Consider the following 16793-nt stretch of genomic DNA (forward strand, 5'->3'; position numbering starts at 1 on the left):
AACCAGTCAGAGATAAGAATTTCCCTTTATTAAGCCTCCACATTCATGTCCCCTTGATATTTTTGTATTTACTTAAGGAGAAGGGAGATTGGGAATTCGATCTTGAAACATGTAGGGTGCAGGAAAGCCCACTTCCGTTACTCGCCTTGGCAGAAGAAGCCTGACCCCTCAGGAGGATGTGGACTGTGAGATAAGAAGGACAAGGGACTGGCGGATGCTGGTAGCTCACAAAGGGAACTTGAGATTAGGGAGACGCAATAAATTCCTACTGCTTAGACATTTGGAGCATAATCTCTGCAAGCTAAAGAATCAAACTAGGCCTTCAAAATCCCTTAAGGAACTCAGACCCCGAAGACAAGCCAGGTGAGTGAAACAAAAGACCAGAGATACCACACAGTACAAAATAGTCATTATTTATATTTTCAAAAAGAAAAAAATTAACATTTGGAAGTTCTCCCCTGTAGGAAGAGGGGCGAATTGGAAGGAACAGGACTGGCTCCTATGCAGGTGGCAAGTCAGGTACGAACAGCTGAACAATCTGGGCTGGGAGTTTTCCCACACAGCATTAATAATAAAATTTCCTTTTCTCGTCTTTTTGCTCTGTTTTTGTCTTGTGTGTGTTTGTTTTTTAGAAAAAGGAACAGGGGAGAAGAAATAAAATCAGAGAAAAATGCCAAAAAACATTTTCCACAATATCTAAAAACAGAGAACCATAGTTTTTGTCAAGACAGTATGAATTCTGGATGAATTACTTTTTCCAGTTTTCAACACCAATAAAGATTTTTTCCCAAAAGCTACCACATCAGAATACTCATCTTCTAGATCAAATCGTCTCCTTCCCCTTTCACCTCTGCTTGTTGTTTTTCATAAAAGGGTAACGGGAAGTATTGTGTTCTTGCAAACAGTAAGTGCTAACAACAAGAGAGCTCTTCTGATATTTGCATGGTGCGTGGTGAGTTCTCACAAATACCCAAGTTTTAGCACAGCTGGATGTACTAAAACTTCTCTCAACATAAATACTACTGGAATCCAAAAATTGATTTTTGAGAAATTCTGCAAAAATCCTTTCTTCTTTCCTTTTCCCTTCTCTTAAAACTAAATGTCCGTTTTAAATTTTCTTTTTGCTCCAGGCACCTGACGATCTGTTCTGCTCAGTCAGATGCAGACAGGTTTCTCCAAAGTACCACCGCTGGGATGTCCTCAGGGCTAGCGCCTAAACTGAATCCCCACAGTATCAAACTCGGCCAGGCCAAAGAGAACACAGTGACGCAGCAACAGGATTTTCATTAGGTTGAACAGCCCCGAGTCCCGGGCCCTTCCCTCCCCCCACCCCTGTTTCCCCCAAGTTTACTTAGTGCTGTTTTAAAAGTCTGGGGCCACGATGCAGTCTTTTCCCCCCACAACGGAGTAAAAGCTCCACAGATTGCGCTGTCTACCTGGTGGTTTGTGGCAGCAACAGTGGCTGCTGCTTCTGGAAAATAAACGGAGTCTTACAACAGGCAGGATCTTAGGACTGCTTCAGGCGCTTGCGCGGGGGTCCCAGAAACGGGCACTGTGCTGAAGCCAGAGAGCGGTACGCCTCAGCCACCAAGTGGGGATGTGACACCACCATTGACTTCCACCCGGAGGTCTCCAAGACATCCGAAGCATGACTAGGAGAAATGTGAGAGATGGGTTACCAGAGGGGTGAATGAAGGATGAATTAAACAGCCACCCAGACAGCCGAATTTCCCAGGGTTTGCTGTTATGGGTGTCAATGCAAGACGTACTCAGACAGAACCCTTAACATGCATGAGAATTTGCTTGTTAGAAAATGTGCAGACAGGTGACCAGGTTACGACTGTTGTAACTCTGAAAACTAGGACTCTGAGACACTATGTTCTCAATTACAAAAGATGAAATGTTCCTCAGGCTCTTCTCTACATCATCAATGCTCTTCATATTCATTGGTGATGCTGATAAAGACAAAGAGCAAGACTTCTCTGGGTCAGACAGCTCTGAGCTTCCATCTGGCTTTGCCATTTACTAGTCCCATAACCACAAAGCAGGTCATAGCCTGGGGCCTATTTGATAATCGAAAAAGAGGGGCTGATACTCACACTTCACCGAACGGTTAACATCTAAAAAGCACCAACCAAGTGTCCAGCACGGAGTGAGCACTCAGGACAAGGAACACTTTGCTTTGGAACAATCTTACAGACTTAGAGGACATCATTTCCTGTTTTCAGGGCATTTTCTGCGTTAAGTAATGTTTACTCACCTACCCTGCGACCTCTTAGACCTCTCACCCCCCAGAACTGCTGTTTTGAGGGCTTTATTAGTAGGCCTGCCTCTCTTCCTGGGGTTTTTTTCCAACTTTTGCTCCCCATCAGGCAAAGGAGTATAACATGTCCCACTGAGAATTATTTCAGAAAGTAATATGGCCATTTAGGATGAAGGAACAGATCTACTGGAATTTACGCTTCTTTCTCAAAACAGTTATTTTACGACCTCGTCTCCTGATCATGCCTTCTCTTTTCCCCCATTCTGCAGTCGACCACTGGACACTCTTACTAACTCATAAAGATCCACTTCTGCTCTCCCAGAGATCTGCATGTCTTTTTTTTAAGCCGGTGAGCGTGAAGTAAAGATACTATCGCTCTAGGGGACACAGCTTTTTCAGACCAGCAGGTTGTCATTTTCATCAATTCTGATCCTGCAAGGTAGTAATACGCTTCACTCACCAATCAGATTAGACTGATGAAAGCAAAACCATTTTTCACACTGTCAAGCTGAAGGAAAAGATGGACACTCTCTACTTACTACTAAAAAGCTTAATGAAGCTACTCACCTGTTTCATTCACCAATTCAAAGTCTTCCTTTCTCATTCGTTAACTAACCCCACTACCCTGAAAGAACTTTGAAGATGACAACTCACTAGTTGATGAAATCCACTGCCTGAGTTTTCAACTGATCTGCGCTGTGGAGGTCAGCCAGGATGAGAATTTCTGCGGCGTTCTCCACGGAGAGGTTACTGCAGAGGGCATCCTCACACATGACCTTTAAACGCTCCAAGGCATACTGTAAAACACAAGCGTGGCTGTCGTCAGAGCAGGAATGCTCTGGACTGACTGCTGCTGAAGTTGTTTTCTTCAGCTGTACCATCACGTGACTGGATACCTTAACAGAACTGCAGACCACGAAGATGCTGCTACTGCAATTATAAAACGAAACCATACTCCGAAGGCCGGAATGAACAGCCAAGATAACTTGCATAGCTGCCATTCAAGTTCTAAAGTCTATTAGAAAAATGGCAATTATGGAATAGATCCATATCTTCAAGTTTTCCCCTACCCCGACTACCATTAAAGTGTCTCTTAAACCATCACCACCTACCCTTACAATGAGGTATTTCTCTGCTTCAAGTCAACAGGCACATTACATTTAAATGTCTGCAATCCTTTTATTTAGAGCCAGACTAGGGTGCAGCACAGTCCTTTCTACTTAAGCGTCGTCACCAGCCCAGCAGGATATTCCAGCTGTCCCATCAGGCTGTGAAAAGGAGCCCTGTGGTGACATTCAGCAGCATCTCTACCACTAGTTATTCCTGAATGAGTGTCAACTAAAGGCCTCCTTTTCAACAGAAGAGGATAAATGGAGTCCTATCTTATTGGGGTTGAGGTTAAGATTCTTAGGGTAGAAGAACAAAGCAACAGAGACCCTGGATCCAGTTTCAGCCTAAAAACTTCGTATTTTCCAAGTAAAGGGTATAAGTAAGTGTTCTGGAAATGAAGGCCTAGGTTAATATTGGGCACATCTGATCTACCTGATTTGTTTTGATGCAACTGTACTACTTGCTCTCAAATATATTATGAACTTACTAAGGAATTTCAGGGAAAAGGGGGAAGAAGGGATAAAGGAAGGCACAAAATAAAATGTCATTAATCAGTTCATAGGAGAATGGTTTGCTCTGGGGGTATCCACAGTCCCCATACAGGTCCCATCTTGAGGGCCTGAGAGCTGAATGACACAATACTCCTTCAGGCTGAATCATGACGATCAAACCAAGACAATTTTATTGTTATGAATTCTGGTTGAGGAGGCATATCTGCTGGCACTGTGATCTCCTGCAGCAAAAAGAGAGTTTTATTGGTTTTGGGTGCAGCTTTAATTTCTTACATTTGAGTAACTAGAAAACAGTTTCCATGGAAAACAGGAATGACACTACACAAGAAAGAAATGAGGCTGCCGCTTTTGTTTTAAAAGACTGGAAAGGGTTAAGTAAATGCTCACTCTTCACACGGTGCTGCACACAGAATACTCGTCTTACCCTTTCTCAATAAAATTCTTTTCAAAGGACTTTTACTGTGAATAGCTCTGATCCCTACTGCATAATTAGACAAAAGTAGCCATTTTCGTCCCTTGGGGACAAAGGTTTTTTTCTTAATTATGCTTCTGAAAAACCTGCCTAATGGCAGTACTTACCCGGGAGATTGAAATTTGTCTCCTAGGCCTGGGCTATGTGTTTTGTTTTGTTTTTGGTCTAATTACACATGTCCCCAGGAGACTGGAAAAACTTAGCAGAAGCTGTTTTAGCCTCTTGGGTAAATTCTAGATGTTTAGATCCTTCCATGAAAATTTTCTTATTCTGTTTTCCTGAAGCTCACAAGGAGGTGTAAAGGTAAAAATGTTTTCAAATAAGCTTAGAGCAAGGACTGTCTAATGGGAAAGTCTGAATGGAATTTGAAAAACGCACCCTTCGGTTACTTCTCATTCATAAATTTAGAGCACCGCTGTGATTCAACTGCTTTAACTAACGCATTGTACTGAAAAGCACCAACCTCAGAGTGTCAGTTCAGGCTGACCCCCTGCTCTCTCTACTTACAGTAGGTTCCCAGTAGGCTCTCTGGCTGAGGAGCAGGAATGAAAACCCAGGGACACAGATGTCTAACCCTGGCTCTGAGAATGTACCACTCTTGAGTTTTGGTATTTCTGTCTAAAAATTGGACCTTGTGATGCTACTCATCCTTATGGGAGCTAGACAATGAGGGGGATAAATGCCTGGTATGTATAAGCACAAGTGACTGCTTCATTGAAAGTCAGAGGAAGGGGAATTCCCTGGCAGTCCAGTGGTCAGGACTCTGTGCTCTCACTGCCGAGGGCCTGGGTTCGATCCCTGCTTGGGGAACTAAAATCCCACAAGCCGCGTGGTGAGGCCAAAGAAAAAAGAAGAAAAAAAAAAATCAGAGGGCAGATGAGGCAGAATCATTATAAACTCATGTTTATAAAAAGCAGCCATTTGGGCTGTGTATCCTACTTCCCCAGAACTCACAGCGAATATTTTCTTTCTGTTTCCACTGGAGGCAAGTTTCCTCTGGTCAGAACTGAGCTAGACTGGCAGGGTATAGGATGCTCACATTGCTTAATCGTACTTAATAAAGTCTTGAAAGGTGATAAGAAAGATGCAGCTATTATTCAATCCTTTTCACTGGTAGCACTGATTGGGTTTACATGCCTCATCCTCTACAAACACTCCAAAAAGATGATCAATAAAGCTAAAACCTCCACTGTAAACACAAACACTCTCCTCCGGGGTGCTAAGGGAGAAGGATGGAGATTACTCCCGAGAGTGAATCCTGAGAAGGCTCTAGTGCTCTCAGGCCAGAGCCAGCTGTGCCCCTCGGGTGGGTGCTGCAGCATCACGGCAGGAAAAGGAGGCACCTCCAGCAGAGAACCATCTTTCTCATGGGATCTACTGCTGGCCGGGTTTAAGCCCTTTAACACCCTTGCCTCAACTGCCCCCCAATGTAAGAGAAGCTTCCACAGGATAAATAGCAATCCTTTTACACACACCCCCACCCCCACCCCTCAGTCACGTTTCCTCAGACCACAGGGCCTTGGAGGAACAGGTCACTGCTCTCTCTGGTCTATCTACACAATGAAAGTCAGTTTCCCAAAGTGTGTTTTGGGGAACACTAATCCCCAGAGGTGATCCTTGAGAAAAGTAACTCCAGGGTTAACTAAATTGGAGAAATTTGTCTATTATATTCTCTTTTAGAAAACTAACAGTACACACTGACATACTAAAGGTTCTGAGAAAGGCCCTGCTATAAAAGAGCAACACAAAAAAACCCAATCTGACTTGGTGTTTCATTAACCTTTTCCCCTCAACCCTATTTTGGGAATCACCAGCCTGTTGTTTTAGGTAATAACCATATTTCCTTAAGGCTAAGATCTACATTTTTATTTTCACACTTTAACATTTCTCAAATTAAAATGTGTCTTACAATCAAAGCATACATTTATTGTAGTAGTCTCTCTTTTTTCCCAAAGATCTATTCGTCATCTTACAATTCTGAATGTGGTATATTTCAATAACTTCTAAGGTAAAAGCTGAAAATGCTAATAAGCAGGATACTAGGTAAAAGTTATTCTCTTACTGACAAAGTTTAAATAAAAGTTAATGAACTCAAGAATATTTTTGTAAATTATAAATCCAAATGTTAATATTATCTGAATCTTTAAAATCACTGTGATTAAATTTGAGATCGGCAAGAGAAGAGAGGTAAACATCAACTCATCCTTCTTTTCCATAATTAGGATGACCATATAATTTGCCCTTCAAAGCAGGATACTTCTGAAACTAAAAAGGGTGCTATCAGTAACTATGTTGGAACACAAGTGTAAACCAAGACTGTTCTGGCCAAACTAAGATATATGTGGGACTTCCCTCGTGGCCCAGTGGATAAGACTTTGCGCTCCCAATGCAGGGGGCCTGGGTTCAATCCCCGGTCAGGGAACTAGATCCCACATGCATGCTGCAACTATGAGTTCGCATGCCGCAACTAAGAGCTCGCATGCTGCAACTAAGGAGCCTGCCTGCCGCAACTAAGAAGCCCACATGCTGCAACTAAGGAGCCCGCCTACTGCAACTAAGACTGGTGTAACCAAATAAATAAATAAATATTTAAAAAAAAACGAAACTAAGATATATGTTCATCCTGCCCACAAAGCAACATAAAAGCCCAGTCATGAAACTCAAGAGGTCACCAAAACTCCTAGTCTTGTTGTTATTTTCCTGTTCTCATCTCACCTTGTCAGCAGCTGCCAGCAAATCATCGGCCATTTTGTCGAGGTTCGGAGCCTTCCCCGTGTAAATGAAGCACATCATTTCCTTAAAAACTTCAGGCTCCACATCATTGATTTCAACCCGATTCTATGCCAAAGAAACTAAAAATGAGAAACATTCCAACAGAACAAAATCCCTAAACAATTTTCATGATTTTAAGCTCTGATGAAGAGAGGAGCTCATACCATTTTAAATCTAACACGAATGGAAAAGTTCTCTTTGCCTTATTTGATTGTAATAGCCTTTTCTCCCATCATATGTACCACCTTTGTTTTCTCAAATACAATAGCAAGACAACTATACCTTTGATTTTTTCACCTTTCTTTTCCTCAGTAGAAACACATGTCTAATACCCTCACCCAAGACTATTTGGATGACCTGCCTGGAATAGTGTTTCTGCTTTACCTAGAATGCTTACAGACTACCTCTCTCTGCTCTCAGAAATTGTCTGTTCGGGGAACTCTACTCCATTTGAATAACATAATAAGACAAAAAAAAAAAACCCAGGAAAATAAATCTGCTGCCAAATTGGGAAATGATCTGATTCTAGCCACCTAGCTAAAAAGACATATCTCTATCCTGTTACATACCTTTTTGCTTTCCTCCATTTCATGTTCAAACATGGCACTAAAAACTGGAGAACGAGCTACAAAGTGAAAGGAAAACAGAGACAGATATGGTTATCACACCAAAATCTCTTGGTTCTTCTGTTATGAAGAAGAGATCATTTTCTTTTTTTCTTTTTTGGCCACACCACGTGGCTTGTGGGATCTTAGTTCCCTGACCAGGGATTGAACCTGGGCCAATGGCAGTGAAAGCGCCGAGTCCTAACCACTGGACCGCCAGGGAACTCCAGAAGAAGAGATCATTTTCCTTCCTGTCCCACTACTACAGAAATGGTCTTTTACATCAAATTATGCCAGAATTATAAAATTACTTTCTTGTTATATTATACAGTAAGTGAATAATTATTATATAATACATAGGGAAAATAAGAAATCACTTCTTTCAAAATAATTTATTGGCTTCATTCCAACCATTCATATTTCAAGGAGATTACTCAAATTACCTATGTTAGATGACAATGATATCCTCTGAGTAGATCTTGGGGTTCAAATGGAAGGTCCTTCATGGTCTAAGCAGGGTGTCCTAATACCTGCATTTCTGCCTGGAACAATGATACCTACTTCCTGCGCTTCCAGGGACCACACAGCAAGGAGGTCAAGAACAGGGCTCAATGGCATCCGTTAGCTAGGTGAAGTGCAGGCTTATTTATGGCAGGCTGTCTGTTCCTCCAAGCCATGCATTATCGACAGAGATGATAATGCCCCAAAGAGGTGACAGCAATCTTAGGTATCACAGTCATTTGTGGCCCTTCAGATCTTAACCCAACTAGACAAGATCTTACTCCTTAGTACTTAGTGTCTTAATTTTTTCCTTAGGGCTGGGAATAATGAAAAAAAGGTTCAGAAACAGTGTTCTAAGCCATGCCCATTCTAGACTAATGAACACCGTGAAGAAGAAGTAAACTTAATTTCAACATGAAAGTAATAAAACGGCTAAGAACTCAAATTTTATCAGGTCCAATAAATCAGGGGTTTGGGTGAAAGTTGAGACTACCAATCTCTACCTAAGAGAGGAGGGACAGATGGAATATATAGAAGGAGTTTCAGCTAACAGGCACCTGGAACTTTGACCTAATTTATGTCAGAAAGGACTAATTTTAGATTGGCCATTTTCTAACCATATAATCTTGGGCAAATCACGTAACCCTCTGAACCTTAATATTTTAATCTATTCCAAAAGAATATCAGTTCTCATTGTTCTTATCTCTGAAAGGCTATAGACTATAAGGTACTATATAAATACATTACAGAAGCTGAAGACTAAAGGGCTGGTGCTTTTAATAAAGAGGGAAGGGTCCAAAGCAGCAATATGCCTAGAGGGATCAGTGGATAGAGAGAAGCTGATGTTATTAGAATAAATAAAATAATCTAGGGAGGCTAAAGTAGAGTGAAAAGAGAACTAAGGCAGACCCTTAGGGAATAACAGTGTTTAAAGGGATGGGTGAAGAAGAGGGAGGCCACACATTAGAAGTAGCCAGAGAGCCAGCCAGAGAAACCAGAAGAAAGGAGTCAAATAATATATAAACTAGAGTCCCTCAAATTTAGGAACTAGCAGGTCATGTAACTTTGGAAAACCGCTTTTGTGGCATGGAGGCAAACTGAGGATAAGTGGGAGGAAAGAATAGAGGGAATGAATATGTCAACTCAAGAAACTTAGCTCTGGAAAATAAAGAGAGAATTAACTAGAGGGAGAAGCTTGAGCGTGTTTACAGGCTGAGCGTGAACAGGCAACAGGAGAAATAGATGGCAACGATACCGGAGAACACGGGTCTAATCGGCAGAGTAAGGCTTCTGAGAAGGCAGCACGAAACAGAACAACAGTAGAAAGTAGTCTGCTTTGGACACGAAGAACACCTCCTCCACTGAGAATGCAGAGAAAATGCAAGTGAGAGGCAAGAGCCAAGGGAGAAGGGCCTTGATTTTCTCTTGGAAGAAGTAGCAAGGTCATCTTTTAGGAGCTGGAGATTAAAGGAGAGTGGTAAAGGTGTGAAGTGTCTGTTGTTGAGGAAAAGAAAAGGCGCTGACTACGCATCTTTAGAAAGAGGTCTCGGCAGTGCCGAGGGCCTAGCTGAGCACAGAGGCGCGAACACAAGAGTTAATGACGTCCTTTAGCAAGTCTCAGTGACACCTAGTTGAGAGAGGGATCAGGAAGATGGTCAGACTGAGCCAGACAGAGGTTTTGCCAGGTGTGTACTTTAAAATGGCAGGGCTGATGGTCTTGGTAAGAAACCTGTTACCTGACGGTTCGTGTGATTTCCTCTTACATCTCTTGGCCTGAATATAATTTTGTGGCTGAAAGCTATGCTTCCCTGTGAGGTAAGGCCATCAGTCTGCCTTAACAGTTCCTGCTGTGTGTCAGTCTTTCTGGTCTTAAAGACCAAGGGCCTATGACTAGAACAAGACCTGATCTTCCACGTCACTGGCAACATTCTCATTCTTCTAGTACGTTTGTTTGGAAGAGAGGGCTAAGACCTCCAGGGCTGGGGATTCGGCTATGTGGTGGTTTAGTCCTGAGCCCAGAATCCTCATTACATCCTAAGTCCCTGTCTAGGGGCGGATACCTGCTCTTAACCAGTGTTTTGACATCTAACCTCCAGGTGCAAAGGCATCCAATACACATCATCATCCATTCCTTGAAAATGATGGCCTAAGTCCACTACAGAGAGAAAAAAAGAAGTAGCATTTTTATGGAGAGTAGCCTTTTTGGTTTTGACAACTAATGTCACCACAATATAAAAATATATTTAGCTGCAGTTTTTTTGGACTAGTTCAAAAAGTTGAAGTTATTCAAAAGGTGATTCTGCAGCCTACTGTTCTTCCTTGTTTAACCACAACTAAAGCTCCCCATGAATAAATACCAACCTGCTAAGATAGCTTTGTGAGCCTGGAATTCCTGGCCAGCAACACACAAACAACAGTCTGTGAACCGGGAATTCTCCCACAGTCCTCCTAACTCATCCGCCAACCGGCACTCAGGAACCTTCACCATATTCATGGTGTTCTGGCCAGAAATGTTGACAGAATCTTGCACCACACTCACCTGTGAAAGATAAGAAAACACAGTCCAAAGCTTTCGTTACCAGGAATTTTCTTCCCAGCAGGAGGAGAGATGACTTTTACCTTGTTGTTATAGTACATTTAGAAGCTGACGTTAGGCATATTCTCCTGAAACCACCTTCACAAATGAAGTCTTTAACCTCTGGATCAAGTAATTTCCAAACTCTCATGATCATACTTATTCTACACCATCTCAGGACAATAAGGAGAGAGCCCCACAAATCTCCTTCTCTTCCAAACTTCTAATAAGCTCCTCCTTCCCTGCCCTGAAGACCTGGGCAAAACCCCCAGAGGGAAAAAACTGACAAAAACAAATGTTAAACCTCAAGTATTTACCTTATTCTGCCTTAAGCAAAAGGTTAAATACAAGGAACTCTATAGAAACTACCATTTAAACTAAACTCTCCAGAGAAAAGACTCTAATAAGCCTAAAAGCACTTCACTTTTTTCAGTTAGGTCTGGAACATAAAAATAAAATGCAGCTTCCGTAGGGCCTGGTAAATAACTGGCATTTCCTCACAAATGTTAGTTTAATGAACAGGACTGGGCCTGCAAGATCTTGCGTAGTGATAACTGGGTGGGTATCCCACACCATTTATACCCTTACTCAAGTCATTGGTGACAATGACATACAAGATGACTGGCTCCAGCTGGGCATGCACTTACAGCTTTGGAACAGAATGACGACAACGGGTTTAATAGAGGAATCCAACTTGCCGTTTGGCTTCAGCAGCAGCATGGTTTGACCAGCTGAATTAACTGTTCAGTCTAGAGAAAAACCCTGGTAACTTCTAGATGGATCAGCGAAGCTCAAAGAAGTTTGCCAGGATACAAAATACAAGGATTTATAAACCATATAACATCATAAAATAAATGTAAATTACCAAACTGAAGATGAGACCGAACGGATCAGTCTTCTGCCTGACAACCCTGGCTATGCTTCCTCCCCTGTATCACATTAGGTTAGAAATGTTCAAATGAAAGCAGAACTCACAAACCTTGAGAATCAGCTCCCCACTCTTGCTATTCCTATGAGTTAGATGAGAAAGACAGCTGAGGAGCATCCTAAATGACCCAAATTTCTTTTAACCTTCAAGAGGCAAGTCATCCCTTCCTTAAATGCAGTCATAAACCCAGAGGCAAAGTTAATGCCCCGTCCAAGTGACCTGTAGTCCCTTCTGTGTAGGAGTGAGATATTTACTATCAGGTCACGAAGTTTATTTGTTTGTTTAAAGCTATAGCTGTTACGGTCTTGAGCAATGAAGCAACCAAGCTAATGAACTATGAATGTGCTTAGCATCAGAGCCAGAGTATAACATTATTTTAATAGCCCAGGGCCCAACACAAACCACCCCAACAGAGATCGTCCCATGTAAGATCTCTAATTTGGTTCAGCAACTTTCTCATATTAACACCCGTACTTCTTTGATATAATACTAACACCGAAAGTAGAAGTAGCGTACTTCCAGTTTTAGCTTCAAAATACTGCTGATTTAAAAACAGACAAACAAAACACCAAGGAAAAGACCAATTAAATCCAGCTTCCTCATAGGGAAAGGCAGGAATCGCCTGGGGTGGCCAACGAAGGGAATGGAGAACGCTTTTGGCACTGGGTTCCTAAGCTTGAATTAAACCAGGCTGACAGGAGCCCAAAGTCATTAACACTTGATGGCAATCTACTAGACTGGGTAAAATGAACTGGCAAGAGCCAAGCTGATTTTCAAACTGTGGTGAGCAGTGGACTCTGTGCTGGTTGCACGTGCACTTGGTACTGAGTGCGGCCCAAAGACTGTGACTCCTCTCACTGGGGCAATTCCTCTCTTCAGACACAGACAGGAACACAGCAGGAAGGAGAATGTACCTTTACTGTCTGAGCCAGACTTGTTCTGCAGATATATGGATGCCTGGAGTCTCCAGAGCTCTGAATGTCTGGCACCTCTTACCAACATTAAATACGCTTAATTAAAAATAAATTTTAAATGGCATACACAAATGAGTCTTCAGAGCCCAAACTTTTAACTTAGAAAGGGATTGTTTTCCTCTGCAAATGATGATGCTAAAATGATACCATTTTGAGAAAAACTAAAGATTTTTTTTTAATGCCTATAAAGTTGACTACGGAGACTCATTCAAAATTGCAGCTGTGAAGATGACGTGACTGTGACATTTATGTCTTAGAAATGACTGCATGAAAATGTCTCAGGAAGGCTCTATAACCCTCTAAATTTCAAGTTGTAAAAGGGCCTCACTTTTAAAGTCAATTCCTTTTCTTAAAAAAGAAAATTTCATAAAAGACATAAAATTTCATAAAAGATTGTGCCATTTCTTGTTTACTTTGTCTAAGCATAGAATGTCAAGGTAAAACCACTAGAAATATATTTTTAATTTCTGTATAATTAAAACAATCAAGAAAAAATAAACAGACAGCATATAGGTTGTTTATAGCAGCAGCACTATTTCTAATCAAAAGACTAGCAACAAACTAAATGTCCATCAGGGGACTTCCCTGGTGGTCCAGTGGTTAAGAATCCGCCTTCCAATGCAAGGGACGTGGGTTCGAGCCCTGGTCAGGCAGCTAAGATCCCGCATGCCACAGGGCAACTAAGCCCGCGCGCCGCAACTACTGACCCGGCATGCTCTGGAGCCCACACGCTACAACTAGAGAGCCTATGTGTTTCAACTACTGAGCCCGTGCGCCACAACTAGAGAAGCCACACGTGCCACAACTAGAGAAGCCCACGCACCGCAACTAAGACCCAAAGCAGCCAACTAAATAAATATTAAAAAGAAATAAATAAATGTCCATCAGCAAGAGAATGAATAAACAAACCAATCAACTGTCGTGTGAATATACAACAAACTACTGTACAGCACTAAAAATCAAGAATTATAGGTACATTCACAATATAAATAAATTTTAGAAACATAATATGAAAGCAGCAAGTCCTAGATGACTACATACACCCTGACACTATTTTCATAAAGCTCAAAAACAAGCGAACCTAAACAATATATCGTTCAGGCATGCAAATAACGAACAAGGGATAATAAACAATTCAAAAGTGCTGTTTATTATCATCATCTGAGTAGGGAGACAACAGGTCTAAGGGACAGGGGAGAAGCATATATAGGTCAGTTCTCAGTTATTGGTGATGTTGCTGGGTTGGGTGGTAGGTTTACTACATTAGCATGTTTTATAACCTATAATGATAATACATATTTAATCACCAGTTTTGTAGGTCAAGATCAAATATTATTAGCATTTTCATAAGTTCAACTAATACATCCAAATAATCCATTTAAAAGATGATAAAAAGAAAAATTAGTAGACCCACATATTTAAAATTTGGCAAAAATACATATTCCCAGGCTTTGAACGGATATTCTATGTTTGATAAGGAAAGAGATGTTTTAAGAGTTAACTAGGGGCTTCCCTGGTGGCGCAGTGGTTGAGAGTCCGCCTGCCGATGCAGGGGACACGGGTTCGTGCCCCGGTCCGGGAGGATCCCACATGCCGCGGAGCGGCTGGGCCCGTGAGCCATGGCCGCTGAGCCTGTCCGTCCGGAGCCTGTGCTCCGCAACGGGAGATGCCACAACAGTGAGAGGCCCGCGTACCACAAAAAAAAAAAAGAAGAGTTAACTAGTATTGAGATATTTCATATTTGGTACTTCATATTTCATATGGTATTTAATATTTCAACTTTAATTGCAACATTACAAAGGCACTGGAATCTTCTACCTGTCAGAGGCATATATACACTGACGGTGGAATACATGTATATTTATTGCTAACAGCTACTTGTTTTCAATACAAATAAGTGGAAAGAAGATCAATAGAAGCTGAAACATTTCAAGTAGATTTTCTGTGGTCCAAATTGTTACAGAGAAAATTAAAAGTGTAAAGCTTTCATGATTCTCTCTTTCATTACCAAAAAAACACTTGGTAGAGCCCGTTTCCTTGGGTAAATGGCATCCAGCTTCACTTAGTGTAGCACAGCAGACTAGAGATGGAAAATGGAGAGCTGACACAGCCCTGACACTAATTTGCTGTACAATGCTAGTAAACTTACCTGACCTCCTTAGGCACTGCTTCTCTCCCCAGTAACATGAAATGAAGAGAAAAGAACGAACCTAGCTCAAAGGATTGTGATAAGAGACAATTAAGGGAATGCGTTAACTAAGCGACATCATCTTGGAAGAACTGCCACACTTCCTAAAAGTCAGACAGGAAGATCACTGAGGATCAAAAGTGAACCCAGTACAGCGCATTACAAACAAGACTACTCAGTCGGCATTTTTCAGAGTTTCATTAACGGTTTTGCCACTGAAATACAGCCCAAACACACAAATGTGTGATTCTCAGTCTTTCACCTTCGGATTCTCTCTTGTGGCCTCTGGGAACAGACCAAAAATATCCACAAAACAACTGTACTTATTACTTACATCAGGACAGGACAGAAGTGCCTGGGCCAAAGACTGAGTAAGGAATGGAACAGTCGAGTACTCATAACCTAAATTTGTATGTGGACATCAACTTCTTATATAAAAGCCTCTAAATTATAAGAAAATACTAACTAAACCAATAATAAATAAAATATAAATAGGAACAAAATAAATTTGTTTATAAATATTCTATTGATAGAGGTGGCACAGGTCAGAAGGATAGAATTTGTACCAAAGGATGATCCAGCTCTAAAATGCACTAAGAACTTAGATGAGCTGCAGACATTTTTAAAACCCACACATTCAAAACACACCCCCACGCAACTGTCTTGCAATGCTGAATGCTACTAAGTCCACAGAGAGCCTTGGAACAGAAACGAGTCTCACTAGGCACAAGCCCAAGAACGAGAAGCAACACTCAGCACCTGTGGCCAACGGAGAAGTGTGAGAGGAACAGATGGCACACCTGGTCCGATGGTAAGAAACCGATGGCATCAGCAGAACCCAACAGACGTTTCCCTGTTCAACATCTCCTCGTTTCCAAAGTGTCATCTCACTTCCCTTCTAAGTCAGTAAGGCATTTCTAAACTTAACCACAGGATTTCTCCTAAGAGAATTTCATATGGGGAAGCAAAGAGAGAGTGCACCTCGGACTTAACTACAGGATGAGAGATTGCCAAGTGAGGGCAGGCCAACTGGTTTCCAAATCAAGAATGTCAATACAAGGGCTGGAGCAGATGGAATGGATCTGGTGATGGTATAGAGGGGAAGCATGCAAGAAAAGGCTGGACCCACTGTGGACTTGAAAATGCTACAGTAAAGGTTTTGGTGTTGCCTAAAGCACCAGATGCATTATTTAGAGGCGATTTCTCTTCCTTCAGAGAGCAGTTCAAAAATTGGCTTTCATTTCCAACAGAAATTAGAGTTTTCCACTCTTCTAATTTTTTTCTGAAATATAGGATCTCTAAGGTGGCTGAATATTAAATTGATGGTTTGTTTATGTAACATCCAACATCACATAAAGCCACCTAACTGTTCTCATTTCTCCACCTGGGCAACTGAGTATGATCTATAACTACTTGGATTTATGTAGAATTCAAATTCCAAGTCCATCAGACAAAAAACAACTGCAAAATTTTATGTATTTTTACAGACGCCATCACTCTAGTATTTCCTTCTTTTACTTAGCAATTAAAAAGGAGAAAAGGTAGCTATTATGCAAACTATATTTTATGTATTCAGTGTGATATTTTAATAAACTATAGCTCCCAAATTTCCTAATCACCAGCAACTATTCCGTGGAAATATTCAATGAGCTGTGACTTGGAAAAGAAGCTGGCTACTGCTGGCCAGGCCTCGTCTACAAAGGGGCAAGGTTCCTAAGGGACACCTTTCCCACTGTGCAGGCGGTGATATGTCTATTATTTGACAGAGCACACTGCTAGCTGGGGAACTTGCCTGCACCTTCCCCATGAAAGCCCAGTGGTCATTTTCATAAAGTGGTGTTGCTCAGGAAGCAGCTCCTTGACCATACGATGTACAGGGAATGCCAACATCCC

General features: G+C 41.6%; 1 protein-coding gene across 2 annotated transcripts in view; it reads right to left on the bottom strand.

The window, feature by feature from the left end:
- Positions 1–396: 396 nt before the first annotated feature.
- Positions 397–16793, bottom strand: part of SPOP (speckle type BTB/POZ protein) — a 64154-nt gene continuing 47757 nt past the window's right edge. Inside the window, exons 6-10 of one of the 2 annotated variants that reach the window (XM_024743519.1) lie at positions 10597–10774; positions 7699–7754; positions 7073–7195; positions 2918–3060; positions 397–1652 (exon numbers count right to left, since the gene is read on the bottom strand). In XM_024743519.1, the coding sequence (XP_024599287.1) occupies positions 1508–1652; positions 2918–3060; positions 7073–7195; positions 7699–7754; positions 10597–10774 (645 nt within the window). In that variant the 3' untranslated portion in view covers positions 397–1507. The remainder of the gene's footprint in view (positions 1653–2917; positions 3061–7072; positions 7196–7698; positions 7755–10596; positions 10775–16793) is intronic. The other variant, XM_024743520.1, reaches the window with a different exon arrangement.

Source organism: Neophocaena asiaeorientalis, unplaced genomic scaffold (genome assembly GCF_003031525.2).
Source record: "Neophocaena asiaeorientalis asiaeorientalis breed wild unplaced genomic scaffold, Neophocaena_asiaeorientalis_V1.1 scaffold1, whole genome shotgun sequence".
NCBI lineage: Eukaryota > Metazoa > Chordata > Mammalia > Artiodactyla > Phocoenidae > Neophocaena > Neophocaena asiaeorientalis.